The 17,285-nt window shown below is 39.9% G+C and overlaps 1 protein-coding gene across 5 annotated transcripts in view; it reads right to left on the reverse strand.

The window, feature by feature from the left end:
* Nucleotides 1–17,285, reverse strand: part of PDE5A (phosphodiesterase 5A) — a 95,045-nt gene that overhangs the window by 17,328 nt on the left and 60,432 nt on the right. For 4 of the 5 annotated variants that reach the window (XM_044428279.1, XM_044428281.1, XM_044428282.1 and 1 more), the window contains exons 8-14: nt 16,949–17,057; nt 15,799–15,883; nt 10,352–10,527; nt 7,428–7,487; nt 2,692–2,838; nt 1,728–1,853; nt 357–451 (exon numbers count right to left, since the gene is read on the reverse strand). In XM_044428279.1, coding sequence (XP_044284214.1) covers nt 357–451; nt 1,728–1,853; nt 2,692–2,838; nt 7,428–7,487; nt 10,352–10,527; nt 15,799–15,883; nt 16,949–17,057 — 798 coding nt within the window. The remainder of the gene's footprint in view (nt 1–356; nt 452–1,727; nt 1,854–2,691; nt 2,839–7,427; nt 7,488–10,351; nt 10,528–15,798; nt 15,884–16,948; nt 17,058–17,285) is intronic. The other variant, XM_044428280.1, reaches the window with a different exon arrangement.

Raw genomic sequence — 17,285 nt, forward strand, 5'->3', positions numbered from 1 at the left:
TGTGGGTTTTTTAAAAATTGCCAACAGTGACATGCTTAATCACCTCTACTAGGTACATGAACAACTTCCACTAGGTAAAGCTTCCATCCTGATACCAAATTGATACAATCAATTTTTATAGTGATGTACTATTCAAACAAAAGGGCCAGAACAGGGAACTTCTTGAAGTGCTCACTGGCCTAAACAGGCTATTCATTGCTTAAGAGGTCCCTTTTAAACTGCTCCTCCTCTGGTTTGTCTCCCTGTGGTCTAAGCTACACATGCACATATTATTGTTCCAAAAAGCAATCTGAGCTGGAAAGCAAGAGCATCCCTCAAACATCCACTTGCTCTCCTTTTAATTTTCTTTTACTCACCTCTGTATGTAAGAATTGTTCACTCCTCTGTGATCTAAGTCATGGCTCAGTGCTGCGATCAGCAAAGAAAGTACCTCAATGTCAGTAAGCTTGTTCTGAGTATCATGAAATGAAGGAAAAAAAGATTATATTTACTAAAAAAATCTGGTTTTAATTACATATTGTTTCCTTTTTCAGTTGTGGATATTTTGAACACATACATAGGTCAAGGTCTCTCAAACTAATTCACAGAAGAACTAACTGGATTTGTGAACATGACATGTTTGTTTAGTAAAAATGTGCTACAACCTAAATTGTCACAGAACTATAGTTTTAAGTGTAGAGTCTGGACAATAGCCCAGCAGTAATCAGGATACAATTTTGCATCTTAAAGTTTTCCTTTATTATTGAATAGAAGTTCAACAACATATATATGATATTAACTGCATAAAAACCTAGCTTATTTCAAACACAGGTAGGCCTGTTTCATTTCATGATTCTCTGCTATGACTTCGATTTATGAGACTTGAGATTTTAAGAAAACATACTGCTTAAATTTTTATTGCTTAAATTTGAAAACACACAGTCAAGCTATGCGGACAGCACCTGAAAAAAAGCTCCAGAGCTTGACAAGAGGGCTTCTGCTTTGTTTTTTGCTCTTTTTGTGTCCTACCTCTTCAGCAGGCCTCTAATTTTCCCTAGTCCAAAGGCTCTAGACATGGAACACTTGCCAAAATTAATGAGACTTGTTTGCTTAAGTACTAACTGTGCAGCAATCCATGTGTATATTGGATTGCCGGAGCTAGGGCTGGCCCTAGCATTAAGCAGAATGAATTAATGTACTACAACTATATTTTTACTACCTGGAATGGCCAAAGGTGCCTGCAGGAATTTCTGCCTTAGCTGACACAAAAAAATGAGTGAATGTGAATAGAAATGGGGGAAAGGGATAGTATTTCCCACTCCAGGAAGGAAAATTTCTTAGAATGGCCCTACCAGCACAGTTAAAATGGGGGCAACTGACTTCACAGGAGCCAATGAAAACCTAAGGACTTGTTCACATGGGCAGTAGCACCTTTATATAATTCAGCCTTCAATTCTCAGTTGCATATGCATGACGGACATAACATGTGAACTTCCGTATTTCTCCCGTGACAATTACTGCATGGTGCTATTAATTCAAGCCACCTCATTTACAGATGTCTATGGGGCTACAGATACTGTGATCAACATATTGTATTTCTAATGTGCTTCCATTCGCAGGGATATTCCACATGGAGATATTTTAAGTTTGTGCACTAGCCTTTAATAAGATTTCAGTGCAGTGTCTGCTACAGTCTGGCTGAGATTTTAAAAGAAAGCCTTAATACAAATAAATATATCCAAGCATACCTGAATTTTCCCTGACTTTAAAGCAGCAAACATGCATTGGGCTGTGTTAAAAGCATGTCTCCAATTGTGATAGGCAACATTTTTCCGGTAATTTTTCCTCACACTTAAAATCCATCGGCAAAGGACCTTTTAAGAAACATCACTGTAAGTATAAAATGCACCATCTTCATTGTTTTCACTGAAACAAATTCAAAACTGTCTACCAGCAGTTCAGCACATATTTCTTCTGAGTTCCTCACAGGCTTTGTGAAAGAGGAATGTAAACTGATATATTTAAACTCACAGGAGAATCTGGAGGGGGCAAGCGCCAAATAGCAATATATTTAACTTAGTAATAGAATCTTAGTTAGGTTGCACATGTTATTAATGTAATGTGCTGATCCTTATCATCATACCTTAAAAAATAAATTAAATTAAATTGGCTTGAACTGTGGTGGTCTCTGAGATGCTGCTTGAAGTGAAAGCCAGGGATTCAGCCACTTGAGCTATTCCACTGACAAAACGGCTTCTGTCAGCGGAAACTCTTCCCCTGCAGCACGCCCTCAAAATCTGTTCTAGAGGTCTGAGAAACTCACCGATTGTGAAACAGGGTGGGAACCGGGGAGAGATCTACCGACTGAAAAACCTGGGGGTATTTCATTAGACATCACAGGCAAACACTGCTTCTCAAAGTGATGCCTCCAAATGTGGGATGCTTCATTATTGGGAAAATCAGCCTACCAAAAGTGGGAATAATGCTGTCTTAGCAATGACAATACTTTGGATTTCTAATAGTGCATGGATGATGTAAAACAAACAGTGCAGCTACCAGGGCTGGCTCAAGAATGCTGACAGGTGTAGGGCTTCGTTCTGTTTTATTTAGATACAGTCATCAGTATGAACACTTATTTACACTGAAGAGTGTACGCTGTACACTGTTCACAGGACATGAATGATCATGCCCCAGATACCATAAGATACTCACCTCATGTTTCATTTGGAAATTTTGCACGAGGTTAAGGTCCGTGAACATTCGAACTGTACACAGAGAAGTTTCCATGTCTGACAGCTCAAAGTCACTGAAGTAGAAGTCAGTGAGCTTGAGAGATTGTGCAGATGGTACAACAGCAGCCTTGAAGGAAACAATCACAAAAAGATGAAAAGAATAATAATCTAATCTTGTTGAAATGCAAAAAAGAAAAAAGCAACACATGATCAGTTTGTAATTTTCCAAATACAGTAACTGTAGAGTTGTCATTTTTTAAAGTTCATTGAACAAGTACTGAAGGCAATTCCAAAGATCATCATGAACAAAGTGTAGTTTTTTCCTAAGTCAATTAACAGTTCTTGCGTTTTATACCCCCAAAACTATTTTGTTCCCAATACAGTCTTAGTTGGGAAGGAGCTAGGTTCTCCAAAGCAGAGATTATGCTATTACTTAAAAGATCCTAGGAACAACTCCTGCCTTCTCTAATTAAAACAGGGATCCCCAATGTGGTGCCCACAGAACCTCTGATTTCTTCATAAGCACTTCTAATGATGCCCACAGTCATTCACTTCCAGCCCCTCCCCCCAGCGGTTTTTTAATGAAAAAGGAAATATGTACAATTATTGATTTAAGATTCTTTCAAAAATAAACCAATCTTCCCCTCTCAGTTGCTCTTCAGAATAAAGTGTTGTCTCAGTCTGAATTATCTCTCTCTCCCATGCATAGACTTTTCATCACTTTAAATCATAATAACCAACTTTCTGCTACTGTTAAAGTGAATTCTTGCTCTCCAGAATGGCTTTTTGGGTATGTAGTTAGAAGGTAGAAAAGCACCACTATGCAAGGACAAGTTCGGACTGAACTCAATGTATGGGCCATTCCTAATGTGAATAACAGGGGACAAAGGTGGAATAATCAAAGAAATAGCTGAGGTGGGCTTTATTTGCCCTGTGTAGCTCTTTAACGGACTCCAGAAAATTCAGGAAAAACTATGTACTTACATGGAAATGTTCCTAATTTGTACAGCCTGCCAAACTTCACACAATAAAGCAATTTTTAACTGCAGCATAGTTAACTCCTAGTGTAGCCAAATATCTAAGTCCTTCATTCAAGTATGATGGTAATGTATGTATACCCTGCCTTCTTCCTCCTGCTAGGAACACCAGGAAGCATGCTTTCCTCTCTCCTTTTTATCCTACCTGTGAGATAGATGAGACTGAAAGTCAGTGATTGGCCCTGAGTCACCTCGTAAGTGTCATAGCCTAGTGGGGACCAGATGCTGGCTCTCAGTGTGATATACTCAACACATAAACAACTTTAACTTGAAATGCAAAGAAGTGGTTATTTCAGAAGGGGGAGCACAGTATCCTGTTTACACATATGAAGGCCTTGGCAAAATGAGAAAAAACAAAACAAAACAAAACAAATATACAACTGTTCTTTTTATAAACAAGGTGACTAATGTTGCTAACTCTGAGCTTAAGCTATACATCTAAAGCACACTGGGTGAAAATCGGAAGTCTAAGGCAAAGTTATGATGTGCCGAAAAAGTAAATATTTGTTACCAAATTTAACTAAGCACTAGCATGGGAAAAAGCTAGTGCCAGAATATCTTTTCATTTAGCCATGTGAACAAATCTAAGGATCCTGAAAACTACTCTGAAACATCTCGTATGATCATCCATAAGTAGAATGGTTTGGAAACGTTTTAGATACTAACAACAAATTATGTTACAATTTTAAGAAACCTTGCAATTTTAAGAAACCTTGCATAACTCATTATTTTGGGGACATTTTTCTTTTCAATAATAGCAAGAGTAAGTTTGATCCTTATCTTGAATTTATCAACTAAAATTCCTCTGAACAATTCTGAACAAGATGGTCACATTTGAAAGACCACTGAATGTGTTAGCTGCATTTTGCCTTTCTTCTGATGGAAGCACAGAATGGTCATTCAAAGCCTGCGACCACCCCACTCACCATGAGAATGGCTGTGAGCAGTGACAAGGCCAGTGCTATGGTTATGGTTGATCAGCATCCAACCTTGTGTCACCAGTTACAAACTCTCCCCTTCCCAAGAACTGTTATTCCATCTTGTGATAGAACAAGATTGGGCAACATATGGCTTCTCATGGGAGTTTTTGCAGTGCCTGCGGGGGGAGTGCAACCCTGTTCAAGACAGGGCAAACATCACTCACCCGAACAGCCAGCCCACCCACCATCAACACTCCATTTTACCTAGACTGAGCTTTAATTTATTGGCCCTCAGGCAGCCCATCACGCTGACCAGACACCTGTTTAGAGCCGTCACTGCCTCACCTGGATTGGATGTAAACAAGAGGTAGAGCATACTGATGACTCAGCCCAAACCTCTAGATGACTCCTCCCAGCAGTTTCATGTAGATATTCAACAAGATAGGAGATAAAACGGAACACCGTGGAACCTCATGGCATAACTGCCATGGTGAAGAGCCGCAACCCCCTCCCCCCGCAACACCATCTGGAATTGGCCAGGCAGGTAGCAGTGGAACCACCGCAGAGCAGTTCCTCCGACCCCCAACCCGGCCAGAAGGATACCATGGTCAATGGTACTGAAATCTGCTGAGAGAGAGAAAACTAACAGGAACACACTCCCCCTGTAGCTCTCCTAGCAAAGGTCATACCACAGAGTGACCAAGGCAGTTTGTCCTATACCCGGGCCTGAAACCAGACTGAAAAGGGTCTAGATGGTCAGTTTCCTGCAAGAGCACCTGGAGTTGCCCAGCCACCACCCTCTTGAGCACCTTGTCCAAATAAGGGATGCTAGCACAATAGCTTTTTATGTTTTCAATATTCCATCAGTCAGAAAGTGCCAGCTTATTAGGTGGTGTAGGAATAAATAAAGATAAACAAACTACTATATTTCTCCCTCCCTTCCTGTTGCAAGGAACTCAAGATGGCTCACATTGTCTTCTTCCTCTACATTTTATCCTCACAGCAACGCTAGAGTGAGAGTTATTGACTAGCTCAAAGTCCCCCAATGAGCTCCATGATTGACTGGGGATCAGAATCAGGATTTCCCAAGTCTGAATTCAATACACTGATCCCTCCACTGGCTGTACAAGTTTAACAATGGATTGGATCCACATATCTCTCCACAAATGAGGTAGCCAGAATCTGACTTTTGCACTCACATCTTCCCACCGGACTCCAGAGGCACACAAAGTATTCTCACATAAGGGTACAAGCCCTACTGAGTGGAATGGGCTGTTGCATGGGGAGCTAAGAAGAAAGAAGGAAGCAATGCAAATTCAGGTTAGGATACCTTCTATTCCATTCATGGCAGTGCCTCTGCCTGATTTTGCACAATCTCTTCCTTACTTCTTAGCCCCCCGGCGCAATAGCCCATTTTATTCCATATTTATGGAATGGGGAATTAGCTTGTGGGGAATTTCTGGATGTGGCATGAAGTAGTCAGGGTGGAGGTATCGGCTCCCACCAAGCCTATTCAATGTAAAGATACTAGGAATCAACCTGTAGCCTTTGGGTTCAGCTTTGGAAGATGTTTGTCACATAATATTCCAGTGATAAGGTAACAGAACCTTCCTGTGTGCTGAAGATTCTTTTTTGTGAAAGGCAGGGCACCATTCATGCTTTAAAAGGAAATGTTTGAGCAACACGCGAACAACTTTCTCTACTCAAGTCCCTATGCAGTAATTATTTTGCAAAGAAGAGAGAATCACAATACTGTTTTTCTTAGATCTGATTAAAGCCATGGAATGCCTTGGTGATTACAACAATCTGGCATCAGAGACCTGGTTTTAGTGCGCAAGAAGCTAAGTCTGTATTTCCCTTGTACGGATCACAAAAGTCCATCATTCAAACTGTGTTGGCATATGTGTAACATTGTATTTTTTAAAATAACAACACATATGCACACATAAAATATCCAGGAAGGCTATTCACTAAGTGAAAGACATTCAGTTATGTAACAGGTTTTTTTAACAGCTGCACCTCCCACAAGCTGTTGCTATGCACTGACAAATGTACACTTTAAGTCCGAGTTAATGTCAAATTAATAGAATTATGTCTAATGGAATTTAAGGCAGATCCTTTGCCCAGGCAATGGTCCCACTGTGAACAAAGCAGCGGAGTGGGAATAAACAGATCTGGCTTGTGTTTCTGGCTCTGCTACTGATTTACAGGGTCCCTGTGGAAATATCACATTTCTGCTAGAAAGCATTTACCCTACAAAAGTTAACAATAGTTTAATACATGTACAAGCAACCTGAGTTTTGTGCGATGCCAAAATGCAAGTGGAGCATTGTCCAAGCTTTCCCTTTTGGCTCCTCCTCCACTGCAGAAGAACGCAAAATGAGCACTGAGGAGTGATCAAGTTAAGCTGCCACAAGATGGATATTTTCACTTCCAACTAATTCTGTTCCTATCCATGTGCAAGAGTCCACTTCACCAAGGAGCCTGTGGTATCTGGAAGTTGGCAAACTGTCCATTAGAGATGATTTAACAAAAGCTACACTTTTTTTAGGATATCTCTACCTCTTACTCTCCAGGCAGAAATGAACTATAGCAACCTGATTACAAAATGAGATCTTTTCACTTGCACATAATGGTTTGCTTAGCAGTTCATACCTATATATAATAGTTTGGATCATTATAAGCCGAAAGTACCAGCAACCTCAATTAGACATGGAATATCATAAAATACAAAGTAGTAGAACAAAAAATGTCATTACCGCTGTTACCTGAAGTTCCCTAGTTTCTTCTTCAGCAGCTGAAGCATGATAAGAAAGGACCTACAGAAAAAGGAAACCAAATCCATATAAAAATAAAAATGCTAAAGAAATAGGGAGAGCGTGAATGCAGAAGCACAGAAGTAGTTACTCCATTGTTAAAACACATCGTTCCCTGGGAGCCACAGTTAAGAAAATATGAAGAGGCCTGATAAATCTGACTGGGCCCCATCAAGTTCAAGATTCTGTTTGCACAAGAGCCAACCAGCAGGACATGAATGTGAAAGCAACCTACTGCCTCAGTTCACCAGCAACTGGTGTACAGAGACTTATTGCCTCCGATACTGGAGAGAGTCTGCTGGATCTTCTAACAATAGCTGAACCAACAATGCAAGATTACTGTATTGTTTCATCAATAAGCCAGAGGAAAGTATTAAGGACCAGGCATTCTATTATTGTAGGTCACAGATGGGCAACTTGTGTCTCTCCAGATATTTTGTTCTATAACTCCATATTTTGTCCTATAACTCCCATCAACCCTGACCAGCATAGCCAAAAGGGTGTAGGGAATTGCAGATGCAAAACATGTGTAGAGTCACAAGTTGCCTTCCCCTGTTGTAGGGGACTGCAGAAGCCCTTAACTTGTGTATACAAATCTCAGCCTTAATGCAAGTATCTGCTAGATCCACACAAACCATTGCTTGCAGAACGTGTGCACAGTCCCATCTGATTCCCAGGAACAACTCTCCTCTATTTCCACTTGTTTATCTCAACTGTGGCTTAGCATTACAAGTGCAGCACCACTATTTATGGTTAATATTAACTAAGTTTTCTCTTCAGCTAAGGATCCAATGATGTCAGGTTGTGCTACAGGAAATTAATGCTCACAGAACATCACTAACAACTTGACAGCACAGTACTTTTCAGGGAAATTCATTTTGCTAATAAGGGCTGCACAAACATGACACTGACATTGCTTTGTTCTAACATGGGGTAAGCCAACATTTTCAGTTGAGCTGCGGGCATACTTGAAAATTTGGGAAGCTGTTCTTTGTTCTGGGCACCACCATAAAGCAGTTGTCCTGGAAACCATGGCAAAGGACAAGGGAGCTGCTGGAAGACTGAGTACAAGATAGGGTTGGAGTTTGAGCTGCAATGCACTGAACCATTCCTTTGAATGCAGTTTTCACAGCACCAACAGAAACGTATTTCACAGAAATCTCAACAGCAGGTACGAAAACACATGGGAGGAATAAGACACCTTGCTTGTGCCAATAAAGGTGCCCAGTGGTATATTGGCATATACTGGTACCACACTCCCTACCCCTATTCTAGTGCAGCAGAAATGGCATTAGCAGCTGGACACCAGCTGGGTCTTTCCACAGGATTTAAAACCATTGTTTGAAATGGATATACAAAATAAAGCCTATTAACATGAATGCCAGTTCAGAAGTTATGAAAACAAGAGAAAAGCATTTTCACACTGGAGGAGAGGCTACACATTCATTAGAATAGTTATGTTTCCATCAGTGGTTAATAGATAACTAACAGGACATCTGCAGTGGACTTTAGCCAGTAAATGTAATATCCATGTCATTTAAAGCAATAGCCATGCTTTGAAGATTCCAATGTTAGCAAGAATATGGAAATAGTCTGTGTTAAGTCTTGCAACTTTAGTCTCCCCTAATAATACAGCAACTAGTTATAAATTTTGGACACCAAAACAACCAACACCTCAAAAGGGGCCTAGTAACTTTAACATAGAAAGCTTTGTGCTTAGTTTCTTTATATGTTAGCACAAGATGGAGACTTGTATGAGCAGTTTACCAATCCTTCCCAGCATGAAGGATTTCTGAGGACAGCAAGCAATGGAAAAAAATCACATCGTTGCCTTAAATGAGCAAAGAACTCTTTTCTTTTATTAAAAAAAAGATTTGAAAAGCTTCCATGCCCCTATATGAAAGACAAATAGCTTACAACATGGCTATAATTATAACCTTGACAAGGTTGTCATAATAAATCTGCTTTTTCCAAGAGTTTGTAACACAGGCATAAAAGAAATCTTGTCTTAAGAAAATCTTGGCAGAGGTTTTGTCAGTCTAAGAGAAAATATTTTTCATAGAAATGAACAAATCGAAACTTATTATTTAGGGGTGTGAATGAGGGAGAATAGAACTCTACTGTTTGGGTTGGATGCATGTTTAACTCACGTGCAATTAGACTCATAACCTCAGTCTTTGACCATGTGGCCTTTTTTATTCCTTGAAAGGGTAAGTACCTGTGTTAGTAATATGGAACACACAGCCGTGCAAGCTAATTTTCATAAAGAACTTTAATTAATCCAAGTGCCACCACAGCCAAAGGTATGCTAGATACGTAAATGCAGAACCTTCTTTTCAGAATGTAATTTATTGCACAACCTGCATTCTAGATAGGCTTCGGCGAATGGGGCAACACAGACGTTTGCTAAATAAATAAATAATAAAGATATACTATATTCTCTATACTTGGAAGGTGCAGGTGGATCCAAAATTTACAGCATCAAATTTCTTGTTGCTCCAGGTACGTCTTTGGCTGAGCCAAAACATCATAAAAAGCCTCAGAAAAAGAGAAGATGATGTTCCAATGTCTATAACCATGTACTTTTTCTGCACAATGGGATAAGCCACCTACTTCAGTGACTATGCAGCACATTCAGGGAAGGCAGCATTTGTGTCCATTGCTGAATCCCAGGGGAGCAGTTAATAAGCAATAACTACCACATACCTTGCAAAGCACATGGAAACACAGAAGCAAAGAGCGAGCGAAAAGGAGAGAGATCCTGAACTGATCACTCAGCCAAGTTTGGCTTGCCTTAAATTCAACAAGGGAGTTCCAGTAAAGAAGCAGCTGTGAGTTGCATAAAGGCTGCCTTGATTTAGCCTCACCTCTAATGTCACCATCTGCTTCGCCATGGCTCTTTCCACAGCTTCATACATCTGTGTGTTCTGGATACCCAAGCCGCAGAAGATGACAAAAGCTTCCAGAAACTGTTCATCATTTCTGTTGAATGCCTTTATTTTGCCAGAATTTTCTTCCATCTTATTTGCCAGCTGACAAACTCCTAGATCATTATCAAAACTAAAAATTTATATACAATAGCTTAAAGTTAACCACACATTTAAACAAAAGAAAACTAACATCCTTTCTTTTTTCAAAGAATTGTAAGGTTAATGAGCAAATTAAAGTTTCCACTTCAAGTTCTCAAAAACGGAAAGTATGTATTCTACCATTGGCCACGGACCTTTTAAGATCCTGAAGTCATGTTTGGGTTTTATAAATGATGTGTGTGTACAGAGGTTTGGTCCAGAATATACAAATATCAAATTTTTCACAATAGCTCAATAGAAAGCAGTATATAAATCTATATAATAAATAAACCTAAGTTTCAAGGTAGCTACTATGACCAAAAACTGAACCATGTATTTTCTTTTCTATCCTTCTCCAATTGTCCTCTGATTTTTTCCCTTTAGAATATTTATTATTATTTTAGCTTGATGTGATTCCTAAAGAAAACTTCTCCTTTGCAAACTAATTAGATTTTTGTAAGCATGCCAAAAGAATTGTAATGAAAGACAAGTTAATAGTATACAGAGCTTGTATATCCTTATTTGAAAAAGGACAAGGTATTTTTGTAAGTTAACTACAAAGAAAACATTGTTGGTTCATAAGCCCATAGACTATCTGCTGTATCCAGGTAAGTCTCCAGATGCCATTTGCTCTTAATGCCTTTGGTGACACTTTTCCACAAACACCTCACTAGGAATTCAACTCTCAAATTAATCATCATACAAAACGCCTAACATGGCACAGATTCCCTCCTAATTAAATCTCCCTTCTGGAGTATTTTTCCCAAAGCATTAAGGGGTGAGTATAGGTACAATTCTCCTGATACTACATCTACATCATCATCATCATCATCATCACCACTACTACTACATTGCATTTCTATAGCCAAAGATCTCTGGACAGCTCACAGCATTTTAAGTCACCCATCCAGATCAGAACCAGGCCTGACCGACCTTGCTTAACTTTCAAGATTAGGCACTTCAGGCTAATTTAGTCAGTTTTGAGCATCTCAGAGAAGCAACATTCATGAAATGTTATAGATCAGATCATTAATTACCCCTGAAGGAAAACTGTTGGCTCAACTGTCTTTTTACAATGCACAATAATTATGTATGCATTTATATATTATAAGGAAGTACAAAGAATGAACTGGGGATGAACAAGACAGAAGGAGAAATAGCTAATTTCAGCGATATGAACAGGAGGTTCAGTTTGTGCGTTATTAAGGTTGTGGGTAATGCTGAAGCTACCATTAGAGTATATACTTCATATAGTCAGCCCAATTGTGACACCCAACTTTCCTGTCATTACAATGGTGCTGCCTTTGAGGTGCATAAGGACTCATCTTCAGCATTTCAGTGTTGTCCTCTCTTGTGGTAACAGCAATTGCTTATACAGCAACTGTTCACTGAAGGATGTAACTTTAGTCAGTGAAGCAGCCACAAAACTGGATGACGTCTCGAGTTATTTAACTATGTTATCACTGGATTAGAGCCAAACAATCATAAAGGAAAATGGCTGCTAGTGGTGTTTTGCAAATATTGGACAAGAACTTCTGCAGGAGTTAATGCAGATTGAGCTATAGTTTATAATTTTCATGTGTGTGTGTTTTTCCTCTTGCAACACTGTGGTGCAAGATGTGAGCATAAGAGCACCTTTGGATACATCCAGTTACATTTAAAATATTCATTCATAACACAGTGTGCGAATTAGAGTGGGAATGCTCCATTATATTTCCAACGAACAGTCTCTAAATAGAATGCTGTTTCCATGATGCAGAGGCCTGTTCATCCAGATCCCTTTAAGGAAACAGTTATGAAGCTTGAAAAAGGAAAGAAAGAGCCTTGAAAACAAGGCCAGGGAAGAGTTCTCAGCTGTCCTGACAATTAATATTCATGTTAGACATCTCAAATTATGGCATTAACAGCCAGGTCTTTCTATTCTAATTTACACAACTTTCTCTGTCCAGTCACCTGGAGGAAATTCTAGGTAAGTGGTTACCACTCAAACATAGCTATATACAACCCTGAAAAAGAATCTGTAGCATTTTGATCAGTCTGAATGTGAGGCTGGGCTGGGAAGAAGAGGTGGGTACCTTCTTTCAGGCAGAGGATGATTTTCTGCCCACTCTGTCTCATAAAGGTAGCTTAGAATTACATAAGGTAAAGAAAGAGCTGACTGAAACAATCCAGGGGATGACGTATCTTTCATACAGACACAAGCTTAATGAAAGCAGGGTAAATGATGGAGAAATTATTATTATTATTTATTTGTTTTTATTTAAAGTTTTTGTATGCCGTCCCCTTGCTATATAGCCTCGGGACGGCTCACACAAATAAATAAATAAATATAATACAAATACAGTTAAAATCCGGAAACACCCCAGCTGCACAATTAAAACCTATAAATATTAAACATTGTTAAAATATTGTTTGAATAAAAAGGCGGACCTCTCTGGGGAGCGCATTCCACAGATGGGGCGCCATCGCAGAGAAAGCCCTCCTCCGGGTACTTTGCCTCCTGGTATCTCTCACGGAGGGCTCCCAGAGGATTATTTATTTTTCGATTTTTTTTTAATTTTTCGATTTATATCCTGCCTTTTTCCTCAAAGGACTCAAGGCAGCTTACATCATTCTCCTCCTCCTCCATCTTATCCCCACAACAACCCTGTGAGGTAGGTTGGGCTGAGAGCCTGTGACTGGCCCAAAGTCACCCAGTTGGCTCCATGGCCGAGTGGGGACTAGAACCCAGATCGTCTGAGTTCCAGTCCCATGCTCTTAACCACTACACCACACTGGCTCTCAAGGGGCAGGAGGGCAAATATGGAAGCAGGCGTTCCTTTAGGTATCCAGGTCCCAAGCCTTATTTTATGTACTTATCTGCTATTTTGTTGTGTTTTTCAAATATTATTTTAAATTGCCCTGAACATTTGATTGAAGAGCAGGGTATAAAACACAGGGCATGTATCGTAACAACAAATAATAAAACATTCTGTCTCAACCAGGATAATTCAATCGAAGTGACTGACATCACAATTTGAACAACCAAAAGGCTGCCTGATTATAACACTTTTTAACTTACTGTATTTGCATAGGCTGCCCAAAAACATATGTTGTCTGGTTGAAGCCAGAATTAATGAGACTGGTGGAAGTGGACTTGCATGTCCATTTCTCCTTATAGCAGGCCCTGTAGGGTTGGGGGACTGCACTGAATGGAATGGATTGTGTTAATAAAATGCAACATAAAATGTTATTTTCCCAGGGCAGGAGGAGGTAGGAAAAACAGCTTGTGGCACAAATATACAGTAAATCACAAACCTAGAGCCCAATGTTTAAAAACAAAAGTTATTTTAAAGGCCTAGGCAAACAAGGACTTCACTCACAGCTGCAAAGACCACAAAAAGCTGTTCTATACAAGGCATTAATTGTGTGCTCATCATTCCTTCCTCATGGCTGTTTATGGGCTCTTTAAATGACTTTGTGATCCTCCAGTTTTGCTACTGTTTTTCCAGAGGACTTTCCTGCACTTTGTTGTTGCTGTTTTTCACAGATCAGGAAAATGGCACATTATTTTAGAATGAGGGAAAATAGTGGTACATTTTGAGTTCTTTTATTGTAACACAGTATCACTAAGAAGTTATTTTATTTATTTATTTATTTAGGAAGCTTCTATGCTGCCCCATTCGCCGAAGCCTCGGGGCGGCTCACAATAATAAACACAATATAAAAACAAAATAATTTGATTAATTACATAGTTATGTATAATTATATAGTTATGTTGCTATGTACAGCTTAGATCTCAATGCTGTAAAAAGCAAAATTAGATACAGCAATTAACAAGCTGGTGTAGAAAAGTCCAAAGGAGGTGACAGAAGCTCTTCTGTGTACACAAGGCTCAATTTTCACAAACCCTCTAGCCTGCTGCAGCGCTCCTGTTTTGGACAACTTCCAATATCCCAGACCATTGGCCCTACAGGAAGCGCTTCAGAGAATTGAAGTCAATATCCCCTAGAGTACTACCTTCTGCCCTCTGCCATATAATACACTGGTGCCTTGGCTCATGAACGCCTTGGTTCACGAACAAATTGGGTCACGAACAAAAATTTCATTAAAATTTTGACGTGGGTCGTGAACTCCGCATTGGGTGGCGACCAAGATCACAACCATCTCCCCCACACCCCCAAGTGGGGAAATGGCCACGATCGCAGTTGCGTTCGTGCATGGAAGATGTGCGTGATCACAGGCACGCTCCTGCAGGAAAGACAGGCACAATCCCGGCCATTCCCCTGCAAAACCAGCATGATTGCGGCCATCTCCCCACCCGCAGCGCGCCCCATTTGCGCCTGTCTCTCCCCCAGTGTGCCCCGTTCGCACCTGTCTCTCCCTCCCCCAGCACACCAAATTCACGTCCATCTCTCTGTCCCCCAGCGCGCCGTTTGCGCCCGTCTCTTCCTACCCCACCTGTGATTGTGCCTGTCTCTCCCCCCCACCCCCCAGTGTGCCGGGATGACGGGCGCCTGCAGGAATGACAGGCGCGATCTCGGTTGTGCTGGGGGCGATGGGGAGATGGTCGCGCTTGTGCTTGGGGTGGGAGGGGAGATGGTCACGATCTTTGTTGTTGTCACTTTGCTTCACATTTTTCTTTTTAAAAAAATGGTTACCGAATGGCTCAACCTTATTTACTTTGAACCTTATGGGGAAATTCAACTTGGCTCAAGACCAATTTGGGTCATGACCAGAGTCCTGGAACAGATTAACTTTGTGAGCCAATGTACCACTGTACAGTGTATTCTATACTAAAGGGCTCTCCGAAGTTCAGAAACAGCATGGACTACACCAAGGACTACAGGGGTCAAAGGGACCGGCAAAAATTGGGTACCTTGCCTTGCACAAGCTAAAGCATTTCCACTTAGTGTAAAACAAGCACTGGGTACAAACTTTGGTATTCTGTTTTGCAGCCTTACAAACACCAGGGAAATTCTTGAGTATGTATATGTTGATCCAAAGTATCTCCCCCTCCACAAACTAATACAGAATAACATGCATTTCAGATCAGGATGCAAATCTTATGACATCTTGCATTCATGTGATTATGGAAACTATGAATGATATCAGGGACAATTAGGAGTAAAGTGGAATCCAACATTAGGAACATAACTCCTAGCGAGCATACTAGGAATATATTTTATTTGCAGCTAGACCAATGGTCACACAATCATCTAGTGGACAAACTAAAAAACAATAAGAAGCCATCAAAAATATTGTACCTATCACTTTATTCTTCTTTCCATTTTTAATTGGTGTGCACAGCAAACTTTCAATATTCTGGTTTGTACTGTCTGCACTTCCATTCTGGTAAGAAAAGAAACAAACCTTACCAACCTTATTAGATGACCCGATGCCATCCGTTAGTAAGATATACAATTGTACAAGCCTTTTGCTTTATGTACATTTACAGTCTTATTTTATCCTTGAGTTGCCCTAACTGCACTATCAAGGTTTGGATCCAGAACTGGTCATTCCAAGAGATGACACACTGAAATCAGTCAGCCATTAATAGGCTAACAACTGAATCAATGCAGCTGGATTCACTAACAGATTTTCATTAAGATTTATGTACTGCAGTTATGAACATCAGACCATCGTCCAATATCATACCTGATGGCCTTCTTACCCTTTACAACTCAACTATCAAATGCCCGGAAGTTCATAACTTCACATTTGCGAGAAGTGCAGCATGGGAATTATCTGGGTGCAACTATGTGAAGCACTACTCAACATTTCAGCTATTTTTTCTTTAATTCTTCTCTTAACAAAATCACAAACCCCTTTCAAATGTGATTCATACCATACCATATGAATAAATATTAGTGCAGTTCTATGGTTTGCATCCAATGGACTGTATCCAGTATTAGCCTAATTTAAGTCTCATTTGTTTCAGAGTGTCTTTCAGCACTGTAGAAATAACTGGATACAATTCCAAGTACAGATCTTTAAACTGTGAATGTATCAAACTGAACAGTTTTTTTATCACACACTCAGCCCTGGAAAGTTAAATAGCAAAGTGTGGGGAGCAAGGCTAACAGATGATAAAGGTAGTGGTAAAGATTTTTGCAGCCCAGTCAAAGTGAAAGGGAGACTTCCAAGAAAGTAGCTAGAGGCAGACAATATCAGTGTTATTTTTACACAATGCTCAAGGCCCTTTGCAACAAAGTATAAATCAAGTAATTATATAAGTAATACATAAATTGTAAACGTATATAATTATTATCAGTAATATAAGAGGAGCAAAACCAACTTACATAACCAAAATATCTAGAATACGTAGGTCAAAATAATCAGTATTTCCTGTAACTGATCTACATGACCAACCTTGCATTCTTTGGTAACTTCTAAATCCAGATTTATGCTACTTACAGTCCAAGGAAATCTTTTGTCTTGTCGAACATTTGGAATGTTAAGAGGCTCCATGGTATTCTTGACGTACTGTGCATACATATAATTAATTTGGTTTGTATCATAGTCTCTGTTGAAGTAAGAAGAAAGAGTTATTTCTCCACGCTTCTTACACAAAATGGGAGGCATATATTAATCCTTCAAAAAGCAAGTCTAAAGTATACCTACTAAATCAAAGATGAAAGAGTCAATGGCTGGCTTCCCCAGAATATATCAGATAAAAGTAAATTCTTCCAGCAGTTCTGGCCATGCACTGGCCATGTCTGAAGACTGCTTTTATGGTAGGCAACATGCCAGT

This window comes from Varanus komodoensis, unplaced genomic scaffold (genome assembly GCF_004798865.1).
Source record: "Varanus komodoensis strain SLA01 unplaced genomic scaffold, ASM479886v1 scaffold2, whole genome shotgun sequence".
NCBI lineage: Eukaryota > Metazoa > Chordata > Lepidosauria > Squamata > Varanidae > Varanus > Varanus komodoensis.